This window comes from Parasteatoda tepidariorum, chromosome 2 (genome assembly GCF_982258835.1).
Source record: "Parasteatoda tepidariorum strain Cologne lab strain chromosome 2, Ptep-v5.0, whole genome shotgun sequence".
In the NCBI taxonomy this organism is placed as follows: Eukaryota; Metazoa; Arthropoda; class Arachnida; order Araneae; family Theridiidae; genus Parasteatoda; species Parasteatoda tepidariorum.
In genome coordinates, this window is record NC_141756.1 from 78,536,997 (window position 1) to 78,560,688 (window position 23,692).

Sequence of the window (23,692 nt, forward strand, 5' to 3'; positions counted from 1 at the left end):
CCTTTTTGTAGGTATGTTTATATATAATTGTTTCTTTGTTTTTTGCAGAAACAGAAGTAATGCAATTCATATAAGTAATATACCAGAACAATATCAATGGGATGAATTTGTCGGTTTTTTATCTAATTTGTGTGATTTTCAAGAATGTGAAAAAGGTAAACAACTTGAACACTCTTATTGAATATCTAAGTGACTGGGTGATGCTTTATTAAGTTTTTTAATTTTGCTATCAGGTGGATCCAAACAAAATACTTACAATGCAATAGTTACTTATGAAAACCAAGAAGAAGCTCAACAGTAAGTTTAGTTTTTTTTTAAATATATACATATACATTTCTGAAATCTATTTGATGTATTTCTTGTTATGTAGTAAAGTAGCAGGTGTAATCAAATAAGTAAACTGAAGCATAATTAAATAAGTAAACAAGAATTTCTGAGGTTGACTTTATCATTTTCTTACTTTTGTATGTGGGGGGGGGGGTAACTTTTAAATATTAAGAACTTATCACGCTTTCTAAGGAACCCCCTGATTTTTTTATTTTTTTTATCAATTTTTACTTGAATCCTTTCCTGGCACATTGTGCCTTGTCTGCGATAGTCTGTTTAAAAAAAATTATGAATCATTTAAAAATATAAATATTTGCTTCTAAACATGTGCTTATTAGTGTTTTAGCTACATAATTTTAAGTGAATTTAATTAGAATCTATTATTTTTATATGTTGTAGTTAATGTGATATTTGATTAAAATTTTAAATATCCGGAGCTGATAACTAATCATATCAGCAATTTCTGTTATACTTGAAAAAAGTATCCTGTGATTCCATTAGGAAGTCACTTGAGTTACTAGAGCCATACTGTTTTAAGTATTTGTTTTTGAAACTTTTAACAATAATTAATATTACATTAATTATCTATCATTTAATATATTGGTTATTTTTATTAAATTTCAGTGAAAAAAATAAAAATTTAAAAAAATTTATAAGAACGTAGCTATGCTAATTACATTATATTAAAATTGGTTTGAATAGTTCCTGTATTTTAACATTGTGTAAGAAATGTCTCTTGTGTGTGAAAATTTCTAACAGTTACATTTCTTTGTTTACATTTGAACAAAAACCGTAATTCAGCTTACTTTATTGATTTTTTTTTCCTTCTATATTTACATATCAAATACTAGTCTGGAAAATGCTCCAGACTTGCAAATTTAACTGTCCAACTTAAATAAATAGTAATTTTCTTTAGTGAAATTCACAAAGGCGAATACATTTTATTTATGTAGTTGGGGCTTCCACGTAATTTCTCATTAAGACTTAACTGTAGGGCCTTATCTAAGAAAAGCATGATATCAGTTTTTTGCTTTACCATTAGTATGCTACTATCTATGTCTGTGCGCTTGTCTCCAAGGGAACATTACTGCTTTTTACTGATATGTATTATGTTATTACGGCAGGGAGATAGTTTGTTCCCCTTAACTATTTTAGTTAAACTACAGTACCTCAAATTATTTCACTCTATAAAGAAATTCCACTTAATAGCAAGTTTCTTGTTTGTGGACTCTTAACTCGTTGGGCAGAATTTCCTTCAAATGTGCCACGCTACAATGTTAAACATAGACATTTAAAATTCTCAGCCTCCATAATTGAGTCCCTCTCTTAAAGTTAAGATTCTCAGTCTCCATAATGCATGTTTCTGAAATTTATATGTATTATATAAAAAATAAAAAAAATTGCTCTACACCTTTGCTTAACATGTTAATATCCAACTGGCACCATATACTTTGTTAAACATTTTCTCAGTTTATTTTATTCAGAAATTATCAGATTAAAAAGCAAATTTTGTAAAATGCTCAGTGAATTAATGAGTTGTGATCCTTAAACACTAAATAAGGACAAATTTACGTTCATTAAGAATAATTATTTTATCTTTCAATCTTGAAATTGATCCCTTTGTGTAGATGTTTCTAGTTTTTTTTAATTGTAAAATAAAATGTAAATTTTTTCTTGTTTATATAATTTCTTTTAGAGGGGGTAGAAACAAATTTGGCATTGTGTCAATGCAATTGGCAGTCTTTTAGAACTTGTCATACAACTTGCTTTTGGCAAAGGTGTTTAATTTCCTTTTGTTCAGAAGAATACGAAGATTACTTAACTGTTAATAAGATTACTTTTATCTGTTACAAGTTATTTAAATTATTTTGCAGTAATTTTTCCTTCATTCTCATATTTGATCAACTCATTGGAAACTTTTCTTTAACTAAATCATATTCTCTATTAGAGAAGGCTTTTGAAGTAAATCAGATTTACCTCTCCATTATTTTTCATTATATATCCTTATATTTTTTACATCAATTAAAGTTGGATTAGTGCTGCCATTTAGGATTTTCTTCATTACTCTTAATTAAAAATTATTTTGCTAAAATATGTTGAGACCAAATACTACTTGAAAATTACAAAAAAATCAAAGCATCTATGGATCCGTAATGAAAGAGACTGGCGAATCTACATTTTCACAAATAAAAATAACTTTTGTCAATTTTTTGCATTTTAATTTTTGAGTCTAGTTTTGTTTGCTGGACTTGCTTTTTTTGATCTTATAAAACCTAAAATTGTGTTTGTGTTTAATATTTCAAGTGGTTTTATGTGTTGGATAAATTTTGTGGTCCCTAAAGCTGTCTGGATCAATTCACTTTTAATCCTATAATAAATTGAGTGATTGAAAGCATCTTGCTTCTAACGTTGGCATGCTGTTATATTTAACATAAAAGGATGTAGAAAAAGTTTTTAAAAATAATTTTTGATACTATTTGCTAACATAAATTGATCTGATTTGGGCTTGGGAAATAGCATGTCTTTCTCTGTTTGTTGTCAACAAAAATCATAGTTGAAATTATTGAAACAAATTTTATCTTTTTTTTTTCTACAAATGAACAACCCAGACTGCTGGTCTCAAAACCGCTCAGGGGATAGTGTTCGCCTTCCAACGAGGCGAACCGGGTTCGCACCTCCGTCAATACGAATTCCGCATCCAGGCTTGCACCAACCACAGTGCTGACTTGAAATATCCTCAGTGGTAGACGAATCATGGGTTAGTCTCCTTGCTGTCAGGCTAACCGTGGGAGGTTCTCGTGGTTTTCCTCTCCATGTTGCGCAAATACGCGTTAGCTCCATCAAAAAGTCCTCCACGACGGCAAATTTCTCCCAATAGTCGATCCAGGAGTTCCCTTGTCTTCTGGATTGGGTTCAAAATTACAAGGCTACGGAGTTGAACATTAGTAGTCGTAAACTCATAAAACTGAATAGGCTGTTCAGCGACGGTTATTAAAATTTTAGAAAATTAACAACTCATTACCAATTAAAAGTTTTAAAATTGACCAGAAAAAAAAAAGTTTTTAAAATTTCCTGATTACAACAATAGTCTCAGCAGTTTAAATAAAATTTATATAGTAATTATTATTTTCTTATCTGAATTATTTCTTATTAATTCCATAAATCTTTAAATCAGGGCTTTACAGCAGCTCAACAATTACCAACTGCAACCTGGTACATTTCTTAAAGCTGAATACCTGATGGATGCAGGTAGAGGAAGGGGTGGACCTAGAGGAAGAGCTGGCTCACGTCCTTTCAACAATTCTGGAATGTATAGATCAAACGACTTTCCTCTTAGGTATCATCAATTTTTATATACTTACTTTGGATCTAAGTATTTGTCAGTGAAACTTTATCTTAAACTAAAATCAGTGTTATATTGTATTTTTCACACATTTATGTTTAAATCTATATTAAAGTTTGAATCCTTTTTAATGTTTATTTTTATTTATTTATTTATTTTATTTTATTTTTTTTATTCTTGTTTCTAAATTTCTATTGCATGAGTTTTTTTATTTTCAACATATTTGTACGATACTTATTTCACTAAATTTAGTTCTTGTTTTAATGTTATATTGGTATTTACCTTTTTTCTGTTTATTTGTAGAATTCTTGTTTTGAGTGATATGGTTGGTGCTATCATTGGTCGAGCAGGAGGAACCATTAGACAAATAACTCAGCAATCTAGAGCGAGGTAAAATGAATTTTGCTTGAATTCCATGTGTTTTTTAATCCATTTTTCTGATACTAATTTTAGTTTTTAATAATATGAAATAATTAAGTTTTAACATTGTGGTATAAAAGATATATTAAAATTTGAGTTTCATTTTTCTATTAAATTAAAACTAAGCATGTTATAATTTCCCTAATTATGGCAAAATATTGAATGTTTATTTCAAATACTTAGATTGTAAATGCAAGTACGGGAAGGATATTTTTATATCTGCAATGCTCACAAAGCTTATAATCTTGAATGAATTGCCTTTAAAATTGAAATATATATTTGCCACCCAGAAGGCTGAGTGGTCAGTGTGCCAGACTACAAAGCCTGCTCCTTTATGTAAAGAACAATCTGACATTTCAGCCAGTTATTCAGTGTTTTAATAACTACAGTGTATTTTTCCATCTTTTTGGGATATTAATGTAAAAAACATAACATTATTTTACAAAATATTATTTTTATTGCAGGGTAGATGTGCATCGTAAGGAAAATGCTGGTTCTCCTGAAAAGGTTGGTTGTCAATATCGTTTTCTGTATTTTTGTTTATGCACATTTTTTATCAGTACATCGGGGTGGCAACAAAACAGGAAAATCAGATTACAAGAATGGTCACAATAATAAAGGAAAAGTCTACCCATAGAGTTTATGCTGCTTTTTTTGTTTTTCCCTTAAATTTATCAGTCCTTGATTTTACATTTAACTGGACTAAAATTTTTATTCCTTAAACTGGGTGATTCATTATATCAGGAACTGAAGAATTCCAGCTTTTTCCTTTATAAGCAAATGTACAAAAATACATATTTCAAATTTTTTTTTTCCTTTGAAATTTTAAAGCTTGCACTGAGAAACTGTCATGATTTCCTTGATTTTAGACTCAAAAAAAGTTCTTTCTCTAATTTATAATAAAAAGAAAATGCTTTGTTGTTAATATTCTGGGGTATTTCTTTCATAGTTTCGAAAGAAAGCAAAACATTAGAAGTAGTAAGTTTTAATGGAAATTTTATCTATTTCTGAAACTTGAGTTCTACGAAGTTCAGTTCTTTAGTTCTACTGTCTGTCATCTCATATTTGAAGTTGATCTTTATCTGGTTACTATAGTCAGTAAGATGGTTATTGTAGTCATTTGAAAAATCCAATGTTTTCATCTAATATATTCAGTCAAAAAATTATTTGCCTGTTAATAGTGTTTGTCTGTAAAATCTTAGTTAATTAAAAAGGATTGCCAATTTATTATTTTTTACAGGTAATCACCATTTATGGTACTCCAGATAATTGTTCCACAGCTTGCCAAAAAATAATGGAAATTATGCAACAAGAAGCTAACACTACAAATAGGGGGTAATTATACTATTCTTATTGAATTCATTTGATTAAACTGTTTCTTCACCTGCATTAATGTGGACTGTTTTTAGTAATTTTATGTTTCATGAGGTTTTTTTTTTATCATAGCCTTTAACTTTAGCTTGTGTTGATCTAAATTTCAATTACTACATTCAAATTCATTACAATTAGAAACTCAACAAAAATATAACAAAAAAAGTTGTAGTCTTTTCATGGCTAGATACTCTGCGCCAAATCCCAACATCCCTGCTATGGAAATCTAACCAATGTAATCTATGCAAAACTCCAGCGAACAATGTTTTCAATACTTCGTATAACTTAATATAGTTCTTATTCACAAACTTGTTTTGCATTGTTGGCTTAAAAGAAATAGACTTTAGTCATAGCCATAAAAGTATTGTGTGTTTACTTTTTAAAGCAGAATGTGAACTATGAATTTTCTGAAAACTTAAAGGTTCCAATTTAACTTTTTTTTTTCCCAACGATTTCTTATTTTCTGTAATGAATCAATCTATAGATAAAAGTTTTCCAGTTTTAAACAATTTTTTATCAACTGATTATTTTTCTTGATATATTTGAATAAGTTTATTGATTAATAAATATAATTTATGGTATCTCAGCTAAATTCATGTTAATATTACAATAGGAAATGTATGAAATTATATAGATTACTGTGAAGGGGGATGTTGCTAAAAACATTGCTACAGTATCTGATATAAAATGGTTCAACATGTTCACATTACAGCTTAAAGCTGTTAATAAAGTAAATCTGGAACTAATAAACAAGGTTTTACTGTACGAATATGTGAAATTTATTAGTTTCCAGTGAATATCATCTAAATTCAAGCTATATTTTAAAACAAATGATAGTAAAAAGTATTATTGGAACAATAATTAGCAAAAAAATTCTCTATTTATTTGCTATATTTATCAGGGGTCTGTCCAAGCCAAATTTACTACCGCTTAGGGGTACCTTCACAAATTCAACTTTAGGAAAAACTGTAGTTTCACAAAATACTTTTTCCTAAAATTTTATTTTTGTGTCTCGCAAGAAGCAATAAATCCATATTTTTGTGTTGATTTTTTAAGATAATTTTTAATTTCCACAAGATAGGTACCTCTCAGAAAAACCTAGACTGACCCCTGTTTATTTAAAGTTAGAGAAAAATTCTTTCTAGTATAGCTGACAAAGGAGAAGCAGTAAATTAGATTAAATGCTTGTCTTTCATCTGATATGTGAATTTAATTTTTTTAATGTTCTAATGGTTATTATTAAAAAATTCTTCACTGATACATTTGTGGGGAACTATTAGAGATAACTCTTTAAGTATGCATGCATTTTTCAGTTAAATTTTATTGGGTTCCTTTTCTAGCATAATATCTTTCATTGAATGTAAACATTCAAATCCTTAAGGAAACACTGGCTTGCCAATAGAAACACAGATTAAAGATCTAATTACAATTAAATTTTAAGAAAGATTCTAAAAACATTTCAAAGGTTTAACTTCTTGGATTGATTGTGAATATATAACATTAATTGCTGCTAATTTAATACTGCTATAACACTGCTAATTTAAATTATGTTTGTCCAATAAACTCTTTAATTCTCCTGTTAACACGTTGACTGCCACTCGCATTTACAGTGAAATCTAATTCAGGCCACAAGTACTGCTATATGAAGCATATTCTACTAAGTACTCCCAATCTTTTAAAAATGAGTCTCAAGTGGTCACAAGAATAATATCTCGCTCCATTTGTTTCCATGGTATCATGTCTGTTTATTTGTGTTCGTTGTTTTGCATCTGTTTCTCATCTCACCACTTTACACGAACTTTACTGAATCTTTGAGTAAGGAGGAGTAAAACTTAAAAATCTTTACCCTAGTTCGTTGAAATTTTGAAAAGAAAAATGGAAATCTTATTTCTTAGTGAGTCAAATAGTAGTGAACAAGAGAGCTTTTACAAGGTTCGCAATTTTTTTTAATAAATAATTGTTGTATTACGTTTATAACAATTCAATAGTTTTGTCACTTCCTGTGAAATCTTTTTTCAAATGCATACAAATATCTTTCGCCAGTATTCAAATAAGCGTCATCCAAATTTGGGTGACGCGTCTCGGTTAGAAACTTTGCTGTCACACGAATATGCATGACGCAGCAGTCAACGTGTTAAACAAAATTGTCTTATTTGGATTTTTTTTTTAAAGTTTGAAGTTCCTCTTTTCCTTTTATAAATGAAGTATTTATTTTAGGGAAATACCATTAAAGATCTTAGCCCATAATAATCTTATTGGAAGGATAATTGGCAAGAATGGCAGCACCATTAAAAGAATCATGGAACAGACAGAAACAAAAGTTGCTGTATCTAGGTAAATTTACAGCTTTACTTTAATAATCAATATATTTCTATAATATTTAATATTTTATCTTTGTCTACAAACTGGAGATTCAAATTTATATTTCTTTTTCTATTATGCTACATATTTAGTTAACTTATTCTAGTGCCATAAATGTAAGCAAATTTGTTCTTCACTGTATTATTCAATATCTAAATATTGTGTAATATTAAAACTTCATCAATTTGTACCATTATAAGTTGCCTTTGTCAATGTAGAAATGGAACTTAGTCTAGTTTGCCAATAGAATTGTTAAAAAGTTATTGCATTTAACATTTATTTTAAATTGCCGGGCTCACACGGATCAGGGAGAACAGGGAAATCCTGTAATTGTCAGGGAAAGTTGCAATTTTCTTACAAAAACCTGGAAAATTCCTTCATTATTACTGGAAAAAACCAGTCTTAAAATTGTCAGTTATTGAGGTTCGAATTAAATAATTCTAACATCTAATACAATTATTTATTGTAAAAATTTTACATTTTAGACATACTGAAATGCTTCCATTCTCATATAATATTTATTTTACACAAAAGGTCTGATACTTGGCATAACAAATAAAAGAATCCAAATTTTCTGATGAAAAATTTCGTAGTATAGATAAAATGTGGTATGGATTTTCATTGAAATTTACCTGGAAAATTCGGGGAATTTTTTTCTGAAATTGAGTGAATCCTTTTTCACTTTTACAATAGTGTATCTTCTAAAATTTCCAATAAAATTATTTAAATTGCCTATTTTTTGTGGGGAGGGACTCGTTAACTTATCGGTCAATGCTTAACCTGCCATAACATCATGAATTTTCTTTTTAGTAACATACATGACGTAAGCAGCTTTAACCTGGAACGTGTCATCACAGTTAAAGGAAAACTTGAGAACATGAGTAAATCCGAGCGGATGATAAGTTCGAAACTACGACAAAGTTACGAAAATGATCTTGCAGCTATGGCTTCCCAAACGTACATGTATCCTGGTGTTCATCCAATGGCTATGATGTCTACTACGTGTGCTCCAGGGATTGTGCCACCTCCTAGGGGAAGTCCTCCTGGTGGCTCCTATGGAATGTACGGACCTCCACCCTGTATGCCATTAGGGTATAATCAGAGTTCCTTGCCACCTTCATTTGATTTACAGAAAGAAACAGTCTATATATACGTACCCAGCACTGCTGTTGGAGCAATAATTGGAACTGGCGGAAGTACTATTAGAGACATGATTAGCTCTTCAGGAGCTAGCATAAAGGTACTATTATGAAACTAAAAATCTTTATTTAAGCACATCTTAAAACATATAGTAACTTAGTATTTGCACCAGTTTAATTTTCTTTTTTTCTTTAAAAGGAATGTACCAGATTTTTTTCCCATTAGTACGATCTTGAGGCTTAATTCCATAAATTTTATCAATTAATTTTATTTCCATTAATTTTCAAGTACAATTTATTGAACAAGAGTTAATTATTTTCATAATTTCTATATTTATCTACTAGTGATCTTCGTAACTAAACTAGAGCTAAGTTACAAAGAAATTTAGAATGGGCTTTTAATTGGCGGTTTGTATAATTCAAACTAGTTTTATAGCAAAAGTATTTTCAGCTATCTCCTAAGTATTGCTATCACCTGTTAACTTGTATCAAGACTAGTCAACTTATTTTAATTTCTCTCTACCGCAAATATCGAAGCTTTGTTTTTTTTTATAACTGATATAGTGGAATACTAATTAAACATTGCAATCTTTATTCAGAGCAGCGTACTCGGAAACTCTAGCTCCTCGTGTTATTTAAAGTGGAACTTAAATAATTTAATTAAAAAAAATCTTAGTTTCGTCATCAAATACTATACTTCTTGCTTTTCCAACATTTTGCGTAGGTGTTTTAAGTTTTCATATAGTGTGGTGGTCCAATCTTTTTAAATATTGTGTACGAATTTCCAGCTAAATGCCAGACGTTAATTACAGTGCCCTTTCAATGGGCAACTTAAATTGCTCTAGTGTGTTGGCAATTCATGTAATTGTGAGGTGTCTGTGATGGTATTTAAGTCATTATTTTTCTTATTTTACTTGTTCCATGTTGGGAGCCTTGGACATCATATTACATTGCAAACACTCAGTCTTTTAACTAATATGAATCGTAAAATAAATTAAACTAGGTCAGCTAATATTAAAAAATCTTACTAATTTCGTCTTTTGCTGTCCTAATTTTTGCTCTTAAGATTCTTTTAAATATAAGTTTAAATTGCACAAAAAAAGAATATAGTTGAATAGTTTTAACACTTGGTCACTTCCAAAAAATATCTATTTTTAAAACTGCATAAATTTTTATTAGGGAAATTATTGATTTATACATTTTTAAATTGATAAGGGTGATATGATAATTACATTCTGTTTGTTTTGTAAATATTTATTCTCTTAGGTGATCCAACCAGGAAAGGATGAACCTTTAGAAAAACAGTCTGAAAGAAAAGTCTGTATAATTGGAACATCAGATTCTCAATGGAAGGTAATACTTGATATATTACGACCAATAATTGATTTTGTTTATGTCTAAGTTCGAAACAATTGAAAACATGTTGAAAAGTGAAGAAAATTAAATTCTGTTAAGTTGGAATTAAAATATGAAATGTACTTTTCTTTTTTGTACAGTAAAAAAAAAAAAAAATAGTGCAAAATATTATTATTGAAATAAGCAGTTTAAAGTATTTGAACTAAAGTAAATTTCCTGAATTAAATGTTGTGTATGATTGACAAAAACTAGGTTTAATTCTATTTTTCAACTTTTTTCTTACTATTGTACCATTGTTTAAATAGTGTAATATGATTTTCTTCAAACTTTCCTTTTTCCATTTTTTTCCCCTGCTGTGTTGCTTTTAATGCAGATCATTGACTAGTTAGTAACTGTAAATTTATTAATGCAAGGGCTGCATTATGTGCATCAATGTAAGGTTCAAATTATTTATATTTAACCAAACAGCTGTTTTAAAATCAGTTTTCAAAGAGTTTTGCAAATTGTTGATCATATGTGAGCACAAGATTAAACTAGAATTATTAAGGCTGAATGGAAATACCTAGTGTGTAAGAATTTTACTTACCATATTTTCCAGTGTTATGGGGCAATCTTATAAATATGTTACCAGTTTTTTTTATTCAAATTGGTATAGTTTGTGTCTTAACTAACAATTGCTGTTCTGGTCTTGTTCTAATTCTAATAAATTCTTGTATGTTCTATCTGTTTGAAGAATTCAACTTAAGAATTAATTTTACTTTTTTTAATGGTACCTTACAGCGGGCATGAGGTTTGTCTAACAATTTGGCAATGGAATTTGGCTAATTGTCCAATCCAATTTGGATTGGACAATTAGCCAAATTTAACAGAATATAACAAATTGAATACTTTTTTTTTTTTTTTTTTTTTGCAATTTCACGATCTCCAATTGTGAAAATCTAAAAAAAAGTGAGGGTTTTTTTTTAAATTTTATTTAAAGAAAAAATTTACAGTGAATTATTACATTGGAGAACAATTACATTGAAGAATATACAATCAATTTATCTTCCCTCATCCCTTTAAGGCTGTTTTTGAAAGGATTTTTTCCAACATGAAGCAAAAATAGTTTTGTCAAAATAAAAATCATAGTTGGCTTTTTCATCTGGTGAAAAAAATTTGCAAAAATATTTCTACTTTTTTTTTATATATATGTATTATTCTCTTTAATCACGATTTGTGTATACAATTAAAGTTTTTTGAACTATGTACACTGAAAATTTTTTTTAATAATCTTAATGTTTTCTTTTTGGGCAAAATAGTTTTGTGGGCTTTTATTTTTCTATGATTCAAGTTGATAAGTATTTTCAGACTTTTTATTCCCACTTTTGTGTTTCATAAAGAATTTTTTTTTTCTTCTACTCAGCATCAGATTTTGAGAGAAAATTTGTCCAAATGTTTTGTTGGTGTGAAGTAAATTGACCAGAAAAAATTTCCTTTCCATTTAAAAAAATTTTAAACTTGCAACCAGAAACATTATTTTTAATTGCATTATTGACAACAACAAAAAATTGAGTTTTAACATTTATTTTAGGCCCAATTTATGATCTTCAAGAAAGTTGGCTTTGAAGGTTATCCTGGACCCCAAGAAGCTACTTTAAAAGTAGAAATGTTTGTACCCACAAATCAAGTTGGACGCATCATTGGCAAAGGTGGTCAAACTGTAAGTTTTTCTTTCTTTTTTTCCATTTATTTTAACTTAACTACAAATCTTAATGTTTTAAAATGTTAGTAAATAATGTAAACCTTTAAAACTAAATTCTAAATTGCCAATAAAATATTTTGTTCTAATAAGTTTAATTTTGTTTTAACTTATGTAAACCACTTACCTATTTAAACCTGATGTCAAAATTTAAATCTGTGGCTAATATTTTAAGAAGTCTGAATAAAAAAAAAATATAAATTTATGTATTAAATTAAAAATATTTTGCTTTGAGTTATTGATAAATTCCAAAAGTTCTGTTTCTTATTTCTGTCCTTTTCTAACTTCCCATATCTAGTAATCCTTAAATTGTGATTGGTTAAGAATATGTGATACACTAATTTAATAAACATCATGGTTTATAATTTGCCCACTGAAACTTCTTCGAACCTATAGTCTGTTCAACGAGAACTGATAGTGGAAGTAAACATAAGGGTTGCTGTTAGATCGCCAACGTTTGCCACTTCAACGGTTTCTTCGCTGAATTGGCGATTTCGTTTGAATCAACAGAGCTTTCGCTTTCATAGAAAAACGAAAGCGATATTCAGTTTTTGATACCTTAAAATTAGGTAAGAAAGTGCAAAATTAAAATATTTGCATGAATATATGTTTCTAATTATTTCAGCAAACACATAATTTTATTTTGAAAATAGTTAAAAGTATTCTTTTTAAAGTTAAAATTAAATTAGCTTTAATATATTTTGCATAAATATCTATGCAAAATATAACTTTTATAATTCCATCGTAAAAGTCGTATAGAATTGAAAGAATATGTTTAAAAAAATAATTTTTATTTTCATTATTACAATTTTTTTTTTAAATTTATTAAAAGTTGAATAATATTTAAAATAGTTTTATGTTTCACCGATTGATTTAAAAATACTCGTATATTTGAAGGAACTGCATTTATTTCTATTTTTAAACTGTTATCTTTATTTTTCTAAGGGAAGTATTACGAAAATAATTACACTAAAAGAAACTTGGAACTTTCTTATATGTCTCACAAAATCTTTAGTTAAGAAAAATATACCCACTTATAAAAAAAAAAGCAGTTTGTTAGCTTCGATTCAATAGGTTTTTGAAAATGGAATGAAGTATCAAAATTATTTAATTTTAAGTAGCATTTGAATTTTTGTAATTAATTAATAACTGTACTGAAAACAAAAATAATTATATTAAACTACGCAGAAAAGAACAAAATTTTAAGAATTACTGTATTAAGAATGAAATCAATTATGGATAATAACGAATCATTATATCATTAAAAAGTAAAAATAAAATTAGGTAGATTTTTGATGTTTGAAGCCTAATTTTTTTAACAGGGAATAAAATGTTGTTCTTTTAAAGTTTGGTAATTCAGAATTATTATTCACAGCTTTGAGAACTTTGTTTTTTGTCGGAATTCCGTTACGGCGGAAAAAATCATGAACTTTTCTTCTTACAGCATTTTTGTAGAAATCGTCAATGTCATCCAAAAAAGTTTTACGAAATTTAGTCGTCTTCAGTGAATGTAATATACCATCCCTTTTATATTCTTTAATAATTCTGAAAACAGAAGCTGTGCTAACTCCCGATGCAGAAGCCGCATCATGATTGGAACATCTGGTTTTTAATGCACTTCTGTTTTATAAATGTTCAATATTATTTCCATCTCAGTTTCCTGCCGTTTTATAGGAGGACTTAAAAGCATCACTTTATTTTCCATATTGCTCATGAAACACCTGCAAAAAGACCACAGCGAAACAAACAACCCTTTAAGATAGTGTTTCCCAAAGTGTGGTACGCGTACCCCCATGGGTACGGGAGCAGTTTAGTGGGGGTATGCGTTCTTATGAGAAATATCTTGTAACAAACAAAAATTTCAAAAAAGTTTATTTAAAAGCAAAGCTAGCCATGAAAATTTACGATTACGTATTTTTCTGTTGAATATTTTTTGCAGAGTTAACAGTTAAAAATTAGTAGTGTCAACAGCTAGTTGTGATTTTTAACTTTTGTTTATAGTAAAAAATACATTCATTTTTTTATTAATGGTACACAGCGATACAGAAAATTTAGAAAGGGGTACACAAAAGACACAAGTTTGGGAAACACTGCTCTAAGAAATAAAAGTTTTTGCTGACTGATAGGCGCTATTTGTCATTATTCCGGCACCAAATAGCACTCCGCTTTGTTTACTTTCACTATCAGTTCTCGTTGAACAGACTATAGTTAACCATTCTTCAGTTGTGCTATTGTAAAGTAATTGCTATTTAAAGGTTTATTGTGTTTTGTAGGTAAGAGATTTGCAGCGAGTAACACATGCTCTTATAAAATTCCCTGAAGATGCTAGAACCCAAGAATCTGATGAGACATCCGTCCACATTATTGGTGATTTTTATTGCACACAAGTGAGTCTTTAATTATATTTGATGCATATTGATTGAATTACAGAGTAAAGTTACAAGGGATGTCTACACATTTTTTGGATCTTTAGTTTGGTTTCTTAAACTGTATGGGGGGGGGACTTTTAACTACTTGAAGAGGTTCAATAGAAACTTAGCTGGGCATTATGGGATTTTTTTTTTAAATTATTTATTAGAGCATGCATTTTTACTGAAAAAGAACAGAATAGTGTTTGAGTCTAAATCAATCAGAGCAAATTTGTCATTGCTCCCCTAATTTTTTTAAGGCAATATTGTTATGGATTCTTGTGCCACCGCACAGAAATTGATGGCAAGCCTGTTGATCAAGTCATAAACTAAATGCAAATATCTAGTCATTTTTATTATTGAATATTTTTTTCAATTAGGTCTAAAGTTGTCACTGTGTATGTTGCTGTAGTGTAATAACAAATGTGTATGTAGGCTTATTTAAAGTATCGTATAACCCTGTGTAGAAGTCTGCTTCCTGAAATCCTGCTTCATTGAAATGTCGCAAATAGCCTTCATCCACCAATTTTTTTATTATAAAGAATCTTAAAATACGGTAGAATATTACCCAAACCTTTTTTATACAAACATTTCTGTTAGCCTAAGTAGATTTCAGTTTTTTTTCTCCTTTACATAAGCCTTAAATAAGTTTTCTCAATTTAATTTGAACAACATTGTCATAATTCAGCTGTACAAAATAAGCAGTGTATACTAAACTTCCTAAAAATGTTCATTTTATGTGAGCAACAAGCTTTTTGTTGTTTGAAAAAGTTGGTTGGGATTTTGCTAAAGAATGCTCTTAGATTTCATTGCCGAAAATTTAATTGTTACTAGTTTGTTTAGTTATGTGCAAGAAAATTTAACATTATGGTGCAAATAGAATCAGGAAGGGGGAATCCTACAGTATTTGCAAAGGAGTATAATTCTAATCAACTTTTCAAAGTTAAGTGCTGCTTTGTACAAACAAATGATTCCTTCAAAAAAAGGAGCATGTAAGTATTGTCTACGGCAATAGTTCAAAATATCTTCATATTTTATAAGTCATTGTTTTAATTTTAATTTATATCTAATGTAGATTTGTTACTAATTACTACAAATAATAAAGATTCTGTTTTAAAATTGTCTGGTCACTAAGACTTGTCTTGATTCTGAAAAGGAAAGATGGGCATACATTTAAGAGACAGCTGTAGTTCGTTCACCAGGAGTTGGCACTTGACTCCGCCTTCATCCCATAGTACCTACTATACGATTTCGCTATTTTTTGGGAGAAGGATATGAACAATGTTGGGTTTTCTTTTTTCAATCGTATGACAAAAATATTTATTTCGCAATCTTTATGCACATTTTTTACATAAATTTGATATTTCTCTTTTGAGTGAATAGTTTATCCTTTTTGAGACATTTTGCTGAGGTAACAGCAGTTTTTAAATTTAAAATATATTTAATTAGCTAGAGTAACATAAAGTATAATAGCAGAGGATAAAGCGAAGTAAGTGACTGAAAAATAAATCACTGTTTGCGTTTGGCTCGCATTAATGGTTGTCTCAATTTGAAGCTCGGAGACGTTCCTCCACTTACTCCCACGGTGATATGAACTCTTCGGCCAAGGAGGTGGACAAGGCTGATTGTGCTCCAGAAAAAATTCGGGCTTCCAGATTTTTCGCTAACAGTGATCCGGAAGTTTCCGGAGATCGAAGGTCCAGATGTTTCAAACAAATCATTGGTCGCAGAAATTTCCGAAAATCACATTTTCAAAGGTGGAACTTAAAAACACAATTTATTTTATTTGTTTGTAAGGGAGAGCCAGATAATTTACAAACTTATATTCATGGTTAATATTCATTTTTTTTCCATCAGCAAATAGTTATTATGATTGTTAACTCAAGAAAGAAAGATATATTTGTAAACTTTAATTACTTCTCCAGGTCATCATAGGTATGTGTAAATGGTATAGGAATGTGTAAAATTTGAAATATATTTTAAGTAAACCAAGAAATATTTAGAAAAAGGAAGAAAAAAACTTGCTTAAATTTATTTCTAATTTTTCAATTCAAACTGTTTTTTTTTTAATCCCAAAAATGTTCCGGAATTTTGAATTGGGCTCACAATCACCCCTGGGTGGAGCAAAGTGCCAACTCTTGGAGAGCGAACTATATGCCACTTATTAGAATTTTTTCTTTCTTTTGTTGTAATTCTTGCTTTCTTTTTTTCTTAGGCTGCCCAGCGGCAGATAAGAGCTCTTGTATACAAGAGCAATGGTTTTCAACCACAACAGCAACCACGACGACGAATGTCTCAACCTACACTACAAACTGTAACTAAATAAATTTAAAAAACTGTACAAAACCTCTGTACCTATCTCTGTGATGCTTACAATGTTGTATTATACATTTAAATTGACTTTCCAAAAATGACAGAAAAATTAACATAATGATTATTCTATTTATCACAAATAATTTTTAAAAAAAAAAATCTGCAGAGTTTAATTGTGCAGAGGTATTTGTAGGAGTTTTGCGAACAAATCAACTGAGATGTTATTAAAAGTTATATAAATGCCAATATTTAGTTAGTACAAAACTTTTAAGAAAAAAAAGACCACTGTTTCTGTGGCTGCTTGTTTCCTTTCTTTATTTGTAAATGAAATATATTTATGAAAAGTTTATTTTTGATAACTTGTTGGAGGAACACTTCCGTTAAATTTTATTGTGGATTTTTTTATGCATGTGATAAAGGCGGTCCAAAGAATTTAAAAAATTAGTTTCTCCTTCAAGAATAACGATCTATCTCTATGGTCAGTGCAATTGTTATAAAACTATGCAATATTGGACATAAAATGAAAAAGTAATTTTGAGCTTGGTGCTCTATTTGGAATCCTATTCTAGTCTGTGCTACATTTTGCTAGCTGGTGCTGGATTCCAATATTTTTATTTATAAATTTTCGAGCGTTAAGTTTATTTTCTACCTCATTGAACATAAAACGTGCTAGTCGCTGTATTTCTTTTGCCCTTCTTGAATTTGTTGTAATATGTATTGTTATGACACAAAATTGTTTGGAAAAATGGCCAGAAAAATTGTGCAATGTTGAGTTTCAGTTTATAGCATTATGTCATTGTATACTCTGGAATTTTTAATTATGGTTTTGAGACTAAAAATAAAGATGTGGCTCATCTGTTTTGTTTAATTACCTTGAAATTGTCTAAATTTCTTCTAAAGATATCGCAATAAACATATACAAATAAAATGCTTCTCAATGGATATGTGAAACTTCTAAAGGTTTATTGTATTCAAGTACAAATAAATGCATTTTCAAATCAAATATTTTTGCCAAACTGCCATTTAACAAAAAATAAACTTTTTTCAATTCTTATATGTGTGATTTCTTTGTGTAAATTTTTATAATTTCTAAGTATAGAAAGATAGAATTGGTGGCTTTTTTTAATTATTTAGAAAATGGTAGTTATATTTTAAACTAAGGGATTTACATTGTTTGTTGAGCTTGCAAAACCTAACTTTATATGGATTACTGATTGTTCTCTCTTTAACATAAAATTCAAAAGTTATACAATTTGTAAAAGGATTAATTCTTGTAAATTTTGGGAGCATATAAAAATTAAAAATAAATTTACCACAGTATCAATATTAGTATGCATATAATATTACCTAATATACAGTACTAAATGTTACCACAATTAAGCATCTAAAGTAGTATTTTACAGATTTATTTTTAGAACTCTCGAAACAGTACCAGCATTACATTTTTTTTTTTTTAATTTAAAAAAAATGCAGGTACTGTTTAAAGTTAATTTGCATGCATTAGTTAAGAAAAATGTAAACAAAAGTTTTAATTAGAATGTAAGCAGTGTCATTCAATTCAACTAACATGAAAGCAATTCTTCCCTTGAATTCCCTTGAAAATGCAAGTTTAAGGATAAAACAGGATTTAATCAAAAAACTAATCAATCACACACTAGAAAGAGATACTTAAAAACTGATTCATCTAATTTTGTCCCAGTGTCATTTAAGATCACAAAGGCAGATGATTTCAATTATTTCGAACTTTTCAAATTAGATGTTTTTTCTTCATTGTGTGTATTTTTCTAAAACTAGGCTTTTTGTCAAAATGAAAGAAACAGTGGAACGTAGATAAACTGGTGCATTCGAATTAGTTTTTAGTATGCCAAAAATACTTTGCAAGCGAAGTTTCAATAAAGATAGGAAGATCTAGATGTGTACAATTTTTCACTTTATTGATTGAAAAGTTCAGTGGTAGATTTTGAATCTTATTTGGGGACCACAATGTGCACTACTTGGTGCAAAATGTCGTCGAGTCTAGTTTCCAGTCTCGATGTTCCTGGATCAAAATCTAGAATGTAGCTGTGGGATTATAGTTCAGAAAGTATTGTTCTTTCAGGTTTGCTCCAAACTCACTATTCCTATGCAAGCTTTTGTGCTCAATGCATAAAACGACATAAATCAAATTGAGGAACAGATCTAATAAATTTCAAAAAAGCACAAAGATGCAAACTTCTGAAAGTTTTAAAGAAAGGACAATACCCTCGCCCACTAATATCCTTGAAATTTCGCCAAATAATTCACTGTTAAGGGGAAATTTTCATCTACTCCTTTTTGCTTGGCTACTTAGAAGAATATTTTTTGATTTTTCCTTGTTTATATAATATCACCCATGGTTTCTAAAGCCATGAACTGTGTGAAAAGAATATTTCACAGAACGGTCTTTAACTTTTCTCGTTGAAACTTATTCTCTAATTTTATCAGGGTTGAATACACGAAAAAATGTTCTTTGAATTTGTCAATACTGTCAGTGAGATTTGGAAGATGAAGAAAAAGGTTATTACTTAAGATGTCAACTAATAGAACCGAGCTCTTTCATATATTCAATGTAATACTGTATATAAATTAAATGTAATGTTCTGTATGCAGTACAATAAATACTGCTGGGCTAAGGGGACGAAAAGGTTTCGCCGAATGGTCTGTAGCGAGTTTTAAATCCAGCCATTACAATGCATGAAGTGCTTAAAGGTACTTATTTTCGTTTTTTAAAAGCCCTTAAAGGTGTTTTTTTTAAAAGTGCCTAATTTTCCTGTTGCGAAAATGAGATTTTTTTGCTTTACCTTGTCGATTTTCGCTGCGTGTTCTATTAAACGTTTTCACCATTCAACCGCAATCCATTTCGGCGTGCCGTCGGTCCGTATCGTATGATAGCGCCAATCATGTTACGTGTTTGATGAAATACTTAGCAGTGACTACTGAGCTCAGTCCGGTGAGATTCTTGCACTTTCATATGCAGCTCTGCTACATTTAGCAAGATATTCTCAATTTCCGCCTTCATTTTTCTTCCCTCTGAAATCGAACCAAATTCAGAGAGTTCGAAGAAATCCCCATTTTTTTTTATGGTGTCTATAATATAATCAAGAAAAAGAGTTCCTTTGTATGGAACTAAATATTTTTAGTGCTTAAAAAGTTCCTACCCAGAAGACGTAGGAATTTGTTCCAAGCGTTTGGTCAAACTAACCTATGCGGAGAATTTTTGATTGAACTGACCTGCGCTTGCGTTTCGGGGAAAGGAAATACTTCCTAGGTTGACCTGACAGCAATGTTACTCTAACACGTGATCTGTTTACCACTGAGGATGTTTTACCTCGGCATTGTGATTGTTGCAAGCCACGTGCGGAATTCGTATCGACCAACCATTACTGGTACTCGAACCTGGCTGACGTCATTGGAAGGCGAACGCTCTATCCTCTGAGCCGCCACTGTTGATTACGAATTTAGCCCTGCATGTATGTGCGTAACAATAATTAAAATAACCCCAATGAAGCGTCAAATTTGTCTAGTTTTTTGTTATTGTAGAATATAGACAAGCTTTTTTCGTTAACATGTGTTTCCATTGATGAGGTTTGAGAAAGAGAATATTCAGTGGTGCCATTTAAGGCCACGAATACGACATATTGTCACATCCCGTTTTACAGGAAGGACACATTCGCGCACCATTCATTCGCATATCCTAATCTTGACCTCAACCACAGAACAATCAATTACCGATCTAGAGTCCCGATCGTTAAGACACGGTTCCCAGCAGATCACCGAAGTCAAGCATCACTGGCTACGGTCAGTGTGCGGGTGGGTGACCACTTGGATCAGCCTGCGTGTGGACCGAGGGTGCGCGGTATTGGTCCTCGTTAAACTGTTCTACCGTAAAGTGCTCGACTTCACGCGCAGGTCGTCGGCTGATCGTTAAGACACGGTTCCCAGCAGATCGTCGGGCTACCGAAGCGGCTGATCGTTAAGACACGGTTCCCAGCAGATCGTCGGGCTACCGAAGCGGAGGTGCCATCCCCTCCGCAGAGGATCAAAATTGTGATGGCATGTCTTCGGATCTTCCTCCGGGATGTTTCCCAGACCGTCGCTAATAGCCCATTGTGCAGCTCTAGTGCGACGTAAATTAACAACAACAACAACCGATCTAGTACCCCCAGAGGTATTGATTAGTTTTGAAAACTTGGATGACTTAATGTCATATTTAGCGTTCACCAGTAATCATTTTGTACAAGAGAAGTCGAACTCCTTAACAGCCAGGCTATCCCTTTCTTTTATTTATTGTTTCTTATGCTAAATATGACATTAAGTCATCCAAGTTTCCAAAACTAATCAATACCTCTGGGAGATTGCATGCTTCTGTGCTCACTTCAAATACGGCTTATAAGCCCTTGTTAATGTGAAGAACAAATAGTACAAGTTAAAGTAAGCTGACCTCGGAAAATTTATCAGCTGGTGGTGAAATTTCTAAACGAACTCGCAGTGGGCTGATCGTTAAGACACGGTTCCCAGCAGATCACCGAAGTCAAGCATCACTGGCTACGGTCAGTGTGCGGGTGGGGGACCACTTGGATCAGCCTGCGTGTGGACCGAGGGTGCGCGGTATTGGTCCTCGTTAAACTGTTCTACCGTAAAGTGCTCGACTTCGCATGCAGGTCGTCGGGCTACCGAAGCGGGGGTGCCATACCTTCTGCAGAGGATCAAAATTGTGATGGCATGTCTTCAGATCATCTTCAGGGTTGTTTCCCGGACCATCGCCAATAGCCCATTGTGCAGCTCTAGTGCGACGTAAATGAACAACAACTCTTAGAGAATTATTTAATAATTGTAAAAGCAAATGCGTGAGTTTTTCGAATGTTGTTTTAGTCTTTTTGTTTTTTGAGGACACTGGTCATCTTAAGTTAGAGAAAGACAACACAGATACATCCAGAGTTAAAACAATATTCGTATCCGCTATCTCCAATCTACGGAGCGTTTAGCAGAACGAGAAAATCGCTCTGTGAGGGAGTCTGATCAACACCTACTAGAAGGTGTTGGTCAGGTGGTTATGATCTGACTGACTTAGACTAACTCTGACCTCGACAGTCACGAAGATTCGCAAATTGACCGAATAAACTCAATGTGGAGGTGGCAGGTTCGAATCCCACCGTAACTCTGGACTTATTCTTTGTTATGCCCCTATCTAAATTGTTCTATCTTTCTTCTACTTGACAAAGGCTTATAAGCCTAAATTGAGCAAACAAACCTGCTAATGTATGTTATTGCAATTAAGCAATAAACAAACTCAATTAGCCCAACGGTGTTTACGTTTCATCCAGGCTGGTTTCGCTTGAAATGGTGTTGAAAACATTCTGCAAAAGATTGTAGCAAGGAAATTTTCTGGTTGCATCTGGTAATTTCTAATTTTTTTAATATTTATAAATTAACTTTTTGATTTTTTCTTAAATATTTTGAGTGTTGTTAAATGGCGTTTGTGATGTTCAAATCTCGATCATTGTTTTTGAGTTTTTAAAAGAATACTATAATATTAAAAAAATAGCAATAAAATTGCCTTATTGAAAAAAATTTTACCTTTAGTAAATGAGACTATTTAATTTAAACATTTTAAATGTGAAGCTTTGCTCTTCAAATTTGACTTTTAGGTGTGTTATTGTGAACATGCTGATAATAATTTCAAATCTTTCTGAAATAAGTTTCTTGCGAAAATATAAATATTAATTTGTGTAAATCAGTTTCATTTTTTGATTAGATATTAATTTAAATACTCAGTTTTATTTTACATTTATATCATTTTGCACTTTTATTATTTTGTTCTTTAAAAATATTTAGTTTTTGATCTTAATCTCCGTTCCGTTACTTTTAATTGAATTCAGAAAACTTGCAATTCAGTAAAATTTTTATTGAAAATAAATTACTACATATTTGTTTAAGAGGGTACTATACAGTGGGGCATGACAAATTCTGTTCAACCTCTGCAGGTAATTAAAAATTTACAGTACAGAAAACCGTGATTTCAGGTAATATCAGAGAAAGCCTAAGTGTCAAATGCTAAAAATTGTTTTTTAAAATGCAAACAAATTATGGCAGTATTACTTCCTTACTGTGTAACCCGCCATAATTTGTTTGCATTTTGATATTTTGAAGGGGGGGGGGAGGAAATTTCAGCAACTTCATGGTTTACTTTTTTCTAAACTTTAAGTTTTAAATCACGTTATTCAGAATTTTCCGTAAATCATTTAGACCGCGGTATAGAGTCTTATCATGTAAGCGGTATTAGATGTTTTATGTAGCACGCATTGCATGGCAATATATAATTTATTCTATTTATTTTATTACAAATTATAATCAGAGAGGAGCTATGGGTCATGAGATAGAGCGTTTTCTTCCCAACTACATGGCACAGGTTCGAATTCCTGAGGTGACTGGTTAATACGAATTCTGCTGCCGGTTTGCATCGACCACAGTTCTGACGTAAAGTACCCTCGGTGTTAAAAAGGATCATGGGTTAGAATCCCTTGTCGTTGTGATAACTATAAAAGTTTTTCATGGTTTTCCTTTCTGTATAACGCAAATTGAGTTCGTTTCATCAAAAATTCCTCGGCGAAGGCTAGCTTGTCCCAATATAGTAGAGCGCGATTATCCGAACTGCTCGGGAGCGAACGTGGTTCAGTTAATGAAAAGTTCGAATAATTGGAAAGTTGTTTTAAATCTAGTTTAAATGATTATTATTTATGTACTAGCTTCCCTTCACTCTTTTTCCAGGTTTAGGACTGGGAGTACTATTTAGAATAGCTCTGTTTAAAAGTTTTTTTTTTTTTTTTCAATTTTTAAATATTTTTTACTTATTTGTTTTTTACTTGTCTTCATATTGAATTTTTTTTTATCATATTTC

The 23,692-nt window shown here is 30.7% G+C and overlaps 1 protein-coding gene across 4 annotated transcripts in view; it reads left to right on the forward strand.

Moving 5' to 3' along the window:
• The window catches only part of Imp (IGF-II mRNA-binding protein), a 50,086-nt gene extending 32,256 nt beyond the window's left edge, over positions 1-17,830 (forward strand). For all 4 annotated transcript variants that reach the window (XM_016048154.4, XM_016048153.3, XM_016048152.4 and 1 more), the window contains exons 3-14: positions 49-155; positions 234-297; positions 3,503-3,664; positions 3,974-4,060; positions 4,555-4,597; positions 5,331-5,425; positions 7,679-7,795; positions 8,633-9,062; positions 10,228-10,314; positions 11,888-12,016; positions 14,329-14,442; positions 16,679-17,830. In XM_016048154.4, the coding sequence (XP_015903640.1) occupies positions 49-155; positions 234-297; positions 3,503-3,664; positions 3,974-4,060; positions 4,555-4,597; positions 5,331-5,425; positions 7,679-7,795; positions 8,633-9,062; positions 10,228-10,314; positions 11,888-12,016; positions 14,329-14,442; positions 16,679-16,789 (1,546 nt within the window). In that variant the 3' untranslated portion in view covers positions 16,790-17,830. The remainder of the gene's footprint in view (positions 1-48; positions 156-233; positions 298-3,502; positions 3,665-3,973; positions 4,061-4,554; positions 4,598-5,330; positions 5,426-7,678; positions 7,796-8,632; positions 9,063-10,227; positions 10,315-11,887; positions 12,017-14,328; positions 14,443-16,678) is intronic.
• Positions 17,831-23,692: the final 5,862 nt, after the last annotated feature.